This window comes from Sander vitreus, chromosome 9, assembly GCF_031162955.1.
Source record: "Sander vitreus isolate 19-12246 chromosome 9, sanVit1, whole genome shotgun sequence".
Classification (NCBI taxonomy): Eukaryota; Metazoa; Chordata; class Actinopteri; order Perciformes; family Percidae; genus Sander; species Sander vitreus.
In genome coordinates, this window is record NC_135863.1 from 19,477,614 (window position 1) to 19,488,499 (window position 10,886).

Below are 10,886 nucleotides of genomic sequence, written 5' to 3' on the forward strand. Positions count from 1 at the left end.
TTGTTCTGAAGGCGCGGATTGTACGTTATCCACTCGTTAGTAGCTCCTTGAATGCTGTATCTATAGCTCTGCATTTTCGGTAAGTAAGCAATTTATAATCATTGGTGTGTTATATTTTTTTACTTGAACAGGTTTCTGTTAACACTAGCCAATGCTATCAGTTTGTGTTTTGATAAATTAACATTTGCTAACGTTAGAGCGACTAGCTTAAGTAACAGATGTATCTTAACATTTTAAGCTAACTTTATAGCTCTCTAGTTAAATGCATGGCGAATTCAGTGTTTGTCTTGTTAGACTTATTTGTTAGTTTGTGGACATTGAATAAACAGGTTGACTAATGTTAATTGACAGTTTAATTGTAGCTTCACCTTCCCTGCTGTCTGGGCTTGTAGACTAGCTAGCCTACTTCATTCCTAACTTGCTGTAAGCATGTTTTCTAATCTTGTCAATGTGTTAACATAAAGACAAAATACACCTGTGAAATCATGTTGGTAAAAGGAGCTTAATGTGCCCTAACAGCAATCATTTATGCTTCTACATAATGGCAGCCCTAGGTAGGTGCATGCCTGAATTACCGTTAGCCTAACTCAAAACACACCATGGAGTGGCAGACACAGCAATAAATAAAAAAGTAAACATAAAAGTCGTGGGTTTATGTAAGCAAACCTTAATATTGTGGGTGTTTAATATTAACGTTTAAGTTATACTCAGGTCCTTCCCTTTACCGTTTCTTTGAAGGTATCTATTTTTTTGACACCCGTATTCCGCGAAGACCCGCCCCTACTCTGCCTCTGATTAGCTCAGACTGTGACATCCCTTTTCTTGCCTAAACCTAACCAACCAAAACAACGAAGGCAACGAACATTAGCCAATCAGAGGCAGGTCTTCGCGGAATACGGGTAAGAAAAAAAAAGCTTCTCTTCACTGCGTGGTAGCAGCTAGTGTCGGACTGTTTCTGACTCGCTTAAAACGTAAAGATGAGGTTGAAAGTATATCCTCCAAAGTAGAGGCATGCAAAAGCTTCATAACTACATACCTGCAAACTAGTCGCTTTTCGGCGAAAATCGCCGTTTTGAATGGGAAAATGCCATCCACGTGAATCGTGTAGATCCGAAGAGGTTTTTTTTTTTTGGCGGGGGTCCGTGGGGTCCTTAACGAGCGTTATCTACCTGACCGAATAGCAACGCGGATTTCGGTGCCTTATTTAGGTGCTACTTAAATGGTGGTGTCACCTTTTTCAGACCTTCTGAGTTTGCAGGTATGTAACTAACAGCAGCTTTGCAGATCACACAAGAGGTCTAGCAGAGCACGAGCACAGCCCATAGTCCAGTTAAAAGACCAGTTAAGGTTCTGAAGTGTTAGGCAGAAGACAACAGGGATAAGAATGTTGGTTTAGCTAGCAGGTTAATGTTGTTTAACTTTGTTTCTGCTCTAAACACTAAGACTTATTAAGTCGCTTACACTAATACTTTTAGTATAGAAGTGGAACATGAAAAATACTGGAACCAAATCTGTTTTCTACTTAATTCACACAATTTCCATAAACTTTATTCTCCCCCGTGTCTTTACATGAAATGCCCTGTCTGTCTGCTTGTAGCATCTACTAAAGCTTTGAAAACATTAATTTCGGATGTAATTTCTACATGCTCCAAAGTAATTTATAATCGCTCATCAGAGAAATAACACAGTTGCAAGAAAATAGTCCAGGAGTAAATAAATTGATAAATAAAATAAACTTTCCTGAAAATGAATTACATGTCTGTCTGTCCACTTCCACCCTCTTAATCTGCCATTTGTTGCATTTCTTTTTATAGTAATAATAAGGTACTATTAAAATGTGGACTTGGACACAAATTAGTTTGTAGTGATCTGATTTGAGTCATGGGCAAGTTTGTAATTATTGGACAATTACTTTTTCTTTCGTCAACATGCTTACGATTTATCGTTTTAATTCCTGCTCATTTTTATTTCTATTGCAGGTCTTTCTCATATCTGATATATCTGATCTTGGTGTGATGTGGAACAGAACCTAACTCTTTGGGGAGCTCATATTGTTTTGGTAAGTGCATTTAACAAACAAACTCTCAACAGCTATACTGATCACAGCAGTACTGTTAAGAATAAATGTTCTGTGTGGTATTAGTTTTTTCTTTATTGGGGGGGGTAATAAAAAGGAATAATTCATAGAGAAGAGCTATTGCTGAAAAAGGTACCAGTACACACTTCATCTTTTGAGTAAAATTTCTGTTTACTTAATGTGAGATTCATTGGCCCAAACTATGAGTTACATTAAACACATACATTTAGTTTTCTTTACAGTGCATGGCTTTATGTAATCAAAGTTGATGCAGATCATCCTGGTGTGACTGTAAAACACCATCACTAATGTTTGATTTTTGTCCTCTTTTCTCTCTTTGTGGTTTGTCTAGTTTATGTGGCAGTGTAAAGACTGTGGTGCGGAAGTGTCTAGGCGATCAGAAATTCTTAAACATTACAGACTACAACATAGTCCAACATTTTGGGCGTGGCCATTATACGTAAGTGTATATACCCTGATTGTCCATGTGTATTTAAGACTTGGAATTCACTTTTGACACATTTGTCAAGGAATCACACCAATACCTTAAAGCAGTCTGACATATTTACTGCATTTTCATGTCATTTATGTGGCTGTAGTGAACTTGGAACAGAACATGATTATTTTGTGCACATAAGCCATCATCTGAAAAACAATGAGACAGTCACTTGTATGTTTAAAGGCTGTGAATACAAATCCAATGTATACAGCACCTTCAAGTCGCACAAAAGTCGGAAGCACAGCTTACATTCGTTGGTAGATTTTAAGGATGGTGTAGTCCAAGGAACTGGAGAACCTGATGTTTCAAACAGTGAAGAATTCTGTGATGAAAGTCAGTCTGATGACATTGATTTAAATAAATCAAAGGATCAGCCAGAGATAATAGAACAAAAAATTGCTGCAGTGTTATTAAAGCTGGAAAATATTTCCAAATATAAGTGCTGCAATTGATTAATTGCTGGAAGAATTTCAATATTTGTTGAGCACAGCATCTTTGTGTAGTACAAGAAATGTGATACATGACACAATAGTTACAAACTGCAAGTTGACCAGTCAGTCATTGAAGAACTTGCATCTGCTCTGTGTACGTCTAATCCTGTGTATAAGCCAATTGGTAAAGGTTGTCCTTTGGCAACATCCTTTAAGCGCAAAAAATACTAAAAAGACAATTTTCAAGTTGTGGAACCCATAGAATATATCTTGGATGACAAAACTAAAAGAACGCTGCAGTATGTTCCACTATTAAAGTTTTTACAGCAGCTTTTTACTAATGATTACATTCTTAACAAAGCATCAGATAGTCACCTCATATCAGAGGGCAGAGGAGAAGAAGTGATATACGAGTCTTTTCGAGATGGTTTGTTTTTCAAGGATAACCATTTTTTTGTCAGGAGGTGAGTTGCGAGTGTTATTGAATTTATACGTTGATGATTTTGAAATTTGTAATCCGCTTGGCACATCTCGCAAAAAGCACAAGATCTGTGGTGTTTACTGGAATCTCAACAATTTACCACCAGGTTGTCATTCTTCGTTGTCTTCAATTTATTTGGCCTTACTCTGCAGATCTGAAGATGTGAGGAAATATGGCTATGAAAGGGTCCTAGAGCCCTTGTTGAGGGATCTTGCCATTTTGGAAAGTCAAGGTATTTTTATTGCACAGCTTGGAGATTTTGTTAAAGGCACAATACAGTGTGTAATAGCAGACAATTTGGGAGCACATGGAATTGCTGGATTTATTGAAAGTTTTGCAGGTGAATACATTTGCCGCTTTTGTGTGGCAAAAAAGTCTGAAATTCAGGAGAGGGAAGTGAGTTCAGGTACGTTTACTCTCCGAAGCAAAGAGATGCATGAAATGCACGTCAGGTCAGCACAGGACAATGCACAACCTTGTTACGGTGTTAAAAGGAAGTGTGTTGCTTCCACTTTTGGTTGGACAGTTGGTGCCCCCAGATGAACCAGCCTGGCAGGTCATTTTGGACCTTAAAGATATCGTTGAGCTAGTTGTTGCACCAGTGCACACAACACAATCCATTGCTTTCCTTGAAGCCAGGATTTGTGACCATAGATAGAGGTTACAAGAGGTGTTTCCTGGTTTAAAGCTGTTGCCGAAACATCATTTTGTGGAACATTATCCACAGATGATTTAAGCAGGTTGTCCGTCACACACGCAAACATACTCTTGTCCCTGGCGGTGAAGCATCAGTTCATGATGGCATATCACTTGGCGTCAACCACAACTGAAACATCTAGCTTGACTGTCTCAGCTCTTTCAACTGTCTCTGTTGACATTTTGCATCAGGATGTGCAGAAGGTTCTGCAGTTTAAATACCCTGATATTACTCACATTCAGCTCACAAAGAATGCGTCCGTTAATGGAGTTAACTACAGAGAAGGTATGGTTGTTGTTCATGGCTCTGCTGGTGGCTTGCCAGAGTTTGCAGAGGTTATCCAGATGGTTGTAGTGGAGAAGAGCTTGAGCTTTATTGTTAAAGAGCTGGGTGCATGGTATAGGGAGCATTTTAGGGCATTTGAGTTATGTCCCACTTCACTAGTCTCCCTCATTCAACATGGTGCCTTGTTGGACCAGTACCCCACGGCAGATTACATGATTGGAGGCCGGCGAATGGTGACACTTAAAAGATTCATACAGATACAAGGTTGTATTATGGTAGTTTGTGTTGTGTTCATACGCTGCATGAGTTGATACACTAATACACTAAATATGGTAACAAGAGGGCTGCCTAACATTTCTTACAGGACTCATTTTGTTTTTAGTAAAGTTAGAAAGAATTTTCTGAGGGAAATGATCCAGTCATCTGACATCTCCCTGTACTAAATTACCCTCATGTTGCCATTTATTATAGAAATGTGCATGTTAAGGAAAACATTTGTGACTAACATAATACAAATGAATGTTCAAATCTGTCTCTTTAAATATATCATGTTCAAAGGAAGAACTACCACACAACCACAAACAAAGAAAAAATATCTATGTTTTTCATTCCACACAAATAAAGTTATGGTAAAAATGAATAGTGTTTACAACTGCAGAATAACATTACAGATTAATATTGTGTGGTAGTATGTTCCTGCTCTAATTCGGTTCATTAACAGTTATACTTAAGTAACAATAGTACCAGATGCTGATTTAACATTTTTTTTGTCTTCTTTAACAATTAGATTGAAGAATGGCACAGCGTCTGAAGTTGAGAGTCATTGTGAACAACGATGACTCTCGAAGACTTGATCTCCATTCAGGAACGCCAGAAACTTTGACAGAGTTACACGATACAATTCGCCAAGAATTTGGAATTGAAACAGACTTTCGTATTCAGTTCATGGATCCTGACTTCAATAATGAACTCATGAACATTACATCAGTACAAGACATACAGGACAGAAGTACAATCACGTTGGTGTACATGGCAACCCTAACTCTAACCCCCATAAATGATGTGGGTTTGAGTCCATCTTCTTTAATGGAGAATGCTCCCAGCACTTCTGGATCATGTGGAGCACCAGTGAACAGCCAAACATCTCCCATTGTTTCCTCATCGGCCTCATTGTCCTCAACAGACTCGGATAACACCATCATTCTGCCACATTCAGACAATGAATTGAGAGCACGTGCATGGCCCCGTGAATTCCCCATTCCTCGCTTTCCATACAATGTAGAGGTGCAGCTTCAATGTGGAAATGAGCACTTCAGAGAAACTGGCTCTCATCTGAAGATCACTCCGGGGTTGAAGTCTGACATCTTACAGAAGCTAGCTGAGGAGATCTTCCAGTATACAGCATATCCACAAAATTACCAAATAGATGAGGTAGCAGGGGCACTCATAACAAAATGTCCCTGTTTGAAGGAACCATCTGCCACTGGTTACTATGGCTGGATGATTAGCCTGAAATATAAAATGGCTAATTACAGGACGAAGATGCGAAACATTGGCTGTCCAGAAGTGACTGTAAATGCTTTGAAAAACAAACGTAGTGATGAAAGCCTCCCAGCCCAAAACGTAAAGAAGCCTAAAAAGGCTGAAGTCAACTTTTTTCCTTCACACCCTGCTGGCGAATCGGATCAAAGTTTAGAAAATGTCAGGCTTGAACTGTTGACCGATGTCAAACAAAGAAACAGTGCACTGTGTATAAAACAGAAGATGTCAAAAACATTCTCCTACAGAAGAAAAGAGGTGGTGCAGGAAAAGCCAGCTGCCGCAGAGTTTAAAGCCAGGTGGCCTGCACTTTTTCATATTGATGAGGTAAGCGCATGCTTGCCTTTTTTCCCCCAGTGTGCTTCTTCGCATTATACAATCTTGGTTTGTAACTGCTGAAACCTAAATAAATTCGGGGGGAAAATTCCCCCCAGTAATTGATAATTTACTAATATAATTAATTTTGACCACTTTAACTGTATCTGTCTGCTGTTTGCTGCTGAGAAGGTAGTGTACAGTCACTTTATCAGAGATTGTCTGATGAAAACAGCTTCCTGCTGCTGGAATTGGGGTTTTCACATTGCACTTAGACATTTGACCCATTGTAAATTTGAAATATTTAATAGTAATTGCTATTAAAAATATTAGCAAGGTTTAAATAAGTTTTGATTTCCATTACCTTTGATTAATAGCAATACATTCGACTAATTATTGTCTTGAATTATGAGGTCAAAAGTATCCTTTAATCATACAGTAGCTACAAAATATTACACCAATGGCTGAACACAGTGCTCTTTGTCTTCTGTTATTTTTTTCTTGTGTATAACAGATAAATGCTGAATTCCAGCGCATAACAACAATCCCACCTGAAACAACCTTCATGGCACAGTTGGACAGCCATTTACCCCAGCTGACATCGGTTTTCCAGACGAAGGGAGGTGTTTCTGGCCAGAAACTAGCCACACATCTGGCAATCTTGCAAGAGGTAAACATGTGTATACATTGTAGTACAAAATATATACACTGTGGAGCAACTTCATGAAATGTACCTGTTTCGTACCATATGGAGCCTTTGAAGACTTCAAGAGCAGCCTTGATTATTTGTAATGGGGCAAGGTTCCTAAGTCCCGGCTCAAGAATAAAGGTGACCAGGCTGCTCTCTGTCTCGGGCCTTCCATGTATGCACATGGATGGGCAGGGAGGTGCTCTCCCTGCCTTATGGCTTTCCACGTAGGCACTTGTCTGATTTTGTTTGTCTTAATTCTGGTTCAACCACATAAAGCACTTTGTAACTGTGTTTTGAAAAGTGCTGTATAAATAAATAGAGACACATTTCTAAGGACTGATGATGCCTTAATGAGGCAATAGTGGCATACAGGTTAGAGAAGCAGGTTTGTGACTGGAAATGTGCCAATTCAATATCCAGGTGGGGAAAGTGAAAGAGTACCACCTGCCTTGAGCAAGACCCTTAATCCTCAGTAGCCTGCAGATCCGACTGGTTGTAAAAGCAGCTTCTAGGTGTTAACTGTGAAGAAGAGAGCATTGCTCTCAGTGAAACTTCCCTGAAGAAGTAGAAGTTACAGTAGTGCTATCGCCCTACACAATCACACCTGACATTTTATCAAAATTAAGTCACAATTCACTAACATTCATTAGCAAAATGGGGCAGTCCATTTACATTTTGTATAATAAAGTCATTGTGTATATATCTTTTGAGGTTACCACATGTTGGAAATATTCTACAATTTCAAGAATTTTTTTTAAAATAATTGATGTATTTAGGAATATTTTAATAATTGTTATCCTTTTAAACAGGCGACGAGTGATGTCAATCTTAAAAGGGCAGCAGTCCTAAAGGCACTTTGCATCTACCTTGGCGAGGATGTTGGACATCTCATTCGGGAGTATAAGGCAAGTCATTGGAATTGCATTTGTCAGTCACATGTACTGTTTTGTGTTATAGAAAATGTCACTAACCCACTAGTTATTAGAAGAAAATGGCTTTCACAATGTGATTTAAAGGGACACTCACCAAAAAACGAAAACAAACCTGATGCATAACAAAATAAGTTGACACCACAACAATGGCAACTGTAATCCTGTCGATGTCTACATGCTGTCGTGTTTTGGGGTCTAGAGCTATGATGGTGTGGAAGCCTGCTGTTTATTTAAATCAACTACTACAAAACTTGAAAAATGCTCTAGCCACTAAAACGTGTCACTACAGAGGATCATAAGGATCATACTGGTGTTTTTTATGTTTTAAGCCGTTGATGAGTATAAATAAGTATCAATTTTAGAAAATTCATTTTTACCTTTTATAAGTAGCCATAAGGTTGAGAATATTTGTATAAAAATCAACAAATTGCTGCACAGTGTTGCTAGCAGGTACCATTTCCTAAACACACCCTGGTGCATTCAAGAACTCTGACGTCCAATAATAATTGAACAGACACTGACGAACTTTGTGTTGAGGAAATGAAATCCAGAAGAGTAAAACAACATGGATGTTGTCATAGGATAATGTAAATGTAGCTGTGTCTGGAGATTTTCATTAATTGGCTAAAACATTTAAAACTATCAGTTTGGTTCTTGAAATGATATAAGTCTGGCTTTATTCATTATTTTATTATTGTTCAATTAAAAGACCAAAACCATCCATGTGTTAGTCCATCTCTCAATCCGTTCTGACTTCTGGGTCTCAGCTCCAAGCCCATTGGTTCCTACTGAATATTACATATTAAATATTTTCCACAATACAATAAAAACAAAAATCTGTGATTTGGTCATTCACATGAACCTTTATTTAACTGACAAAAGTACAAAAAAGATTTTTAATAGTTTTACTGACCAGCATAAATGTATTTTGTAAATATAAAGAAATTTAGAATTTTATGTCATTAAAATCTATTACATAAATATGTTTTCTTTTTCTTCCCCTATTTTCTTCAAATATACAGGACATTGAAGGAGATGACATCCAGAGAGACCTGCAGAAATCCACCATGGGCATATATGTCATCAACAAGGAGGGTGGAGAAATTGGAGCTCATGATGACATTGGCATTTATGTTGAAGGAGTAATCATTCTGGACAACATTGGATCTGTAGCCCAAGCATGTGCAATGATGCTGGGAGTCATGTATGTACTGAACATGGCTTACCCCAAAGAGCTGAAATACTCCTATGAATTCATTCAGAAAGTGCTCTTGCAAATGGATGGTGAAAGGCTTTCCCCCAAAGTCCTTGGACTAAAGAACAAAATCATTGCTGGACTGTAGGATTTCTTCAGCCGCTCTTGTGAACCCTGCTAAGCTGCATTGTTATTTCTGGTTTGGGAGGTGATAGAAAACATTTAGTATGATGTGAAATGCAGCCCCAGAAGGTGTTTCGAACTGAAGTGAATGGTGGACTGTAATATTCACACAGCCACTGGTGTGAACATTTAAAACTGTACGATGGATTTTGTGGTATATTCACCTGAAATAAAAATTGCAATCTTGGAAATAAGAGCACAAAATTCATCCATCCATCCACTACCGCCATATGAATATTAGAAGTTAAGCGCCTTGAGAGAAACAGGTGGTGGTGGCTGTGCCATTAAACCATTGCATAAGAAGAGGACACAACGAGATGTTAAAAGAGCTCTGGTCAAAGTTCAAACGATGGAGAACCATGTGGAAAACATGGTGGAATTATGACATTTCTGTTAGTTTCATATATTAATGTGAGGAAGGTTACAGCCTCCTTTGTTTTCATTTGCCACTATTTTTATTATTCTCTGAGGAATTTAAGCTTCAGTGGACGTTTACATCACATGTTTCATGTACATCATGATGTATTCAGTAAGTCTGTTTCCATATTGCTACACCAACTTTTCCACCTCAGCTAAGCATAAAATCTATTTTGCGATATTACGGTATTTTCTTCTATTATGGTATTCTTTGAATCTAAGTGTTTGCAGTTTTTTGTAATCTCAGCATCAGGTCCTCAGTGTGCGATGTGTTCCAGCTGTGGATGGTTCTGGTACTAAAGTATTTTTTGTTATGTATAGTAATGGTGTATTTTGTTATTTGTAGATTTTGTGCTCTTGCAAATGGGTGGAAAAGGGTTTCCTCCAAAGTCCTTGGACTAAAGAACAAAACCAGTGCTGGACTGTAGGCTTTCTTCAGCTGCTATTGTGAACCCTTTTAAGCTGCATTGTTATTGTGTGTTTAGGGGGTGATAAGCACACTTAATTACTATAACATTTAATATAATGTGAAATGCAGCTCTAGAAGATGTTGCAAAGTAAAGAACAAAGTGAGTGGTGAAATAGGTGCTTATTTTGTGGAAAATTGGGTATTATATTGACTCAATGTACGTGTTTGCAGTTTATTGTAATCTCACATCGGGTCCTCAGTGTTTGCTGTCTTCCAGCTATTCTGGTACATTTGTTGTTGTTTTTTTGTTTTTTTTTAATGGTACATTTTTTTTTATGATAATGGTTGATAGTACATTTTGTTATAAGATAGCAATGTAAGAAATTGTTACCACTGAGTTACATTGCTGGCACTCTCGTTTGGGAGAGAGTAAATCTGTTGGATCTCTTGGTCTTGGATCAAGAAAATAAATTAAGAGTTGGCAATATTTGGTTTGCTTTATTTGTCTGACTATTAATGAAAGTTAAGATAAAATAAATTGATTAAACTTAATTTTAGTATGTAGAAATTAAACAATTAAATTGATCTGAATGCACATAATTCATTTTAGTATACTGAACCTAAAAAAAAAAGTAATTTCTACTCAAAATAGTTTAGCTAAAATATATATACATATATAATTAATCTAAAATTACTACAAAAAAATTAGTAAACTCAACTTACAAAATATAAGTA

General features: G+C 37.6%; 1 protein-coding gene across 2 annotated transcripts; it reads left to right on the top strand.

Moving 5' to 3' along the window:
• Positions 1-1,151: 1,151 nt before the first annotated feature.
• LOC144523519 (uncharacterized) lies at positions 1,152-10,638 on the top strand. 2 transcript variants are annotated; one of them, XM_078259113.1, is made up of 6 exons: positions 1,152-1,258; positions 1,980-2,059; positions 5,258-6,336; positions 6,839-6,994; positions 7,825-7,920; positions 8,970-10,638. In XM_078259113.1, the coding sequence occupies exons 3-6, from the start codon at positions 5,266-5,268 to the stop codon at positions 9,288-9,290; spliced, it is 1,644 nt and encodes a 547-aa protein (XP_078115239.1). In that variant the 5' UTR covers positions 1,152-1,258; positions 1,980-2,059; positions 5,258-5,265; the 3' UTR covers positions 9,291-10,638. The 2 variants fall into 2 exon arrangements, with proteins under 2 accessions (XP_078115239.1, XP_078115238.1); XM_078259112.1 differs by lacking the exons at positions 1,152-1,258; positions 1,980-2,059 and having other exon boundaries at positions 4,253-6,336.
• The last annotated feature ends 248 nt before the right edge of the window (positions 10,639-10,886 follow it).

Excerpts from the sequence above, each read along its gene's own strand:
- LOC144523519 (XM_078259113.1), top strand. The coding sequence starts at position 5,266 with ATGGCACAGCGTCTGAAGTTGAGAGTCATTGTGAACAACGATGACTCT. Across the intron at positions 6,337-6,838 it reads CACTTTTTCATATTGATGAG|ATAAATGCTGAATTCCAGCG; the intron begins GTAAGCGCATGC and ends TGTGTATAACAG. Across the intron at positions 6,995-7,824 it reads ATCTGGCAATCTTGCAAGAG|GCGACGAGTGATGTCAATCT; the intron begins GTAAACATGTGT and ends CCTTTTAAACAG.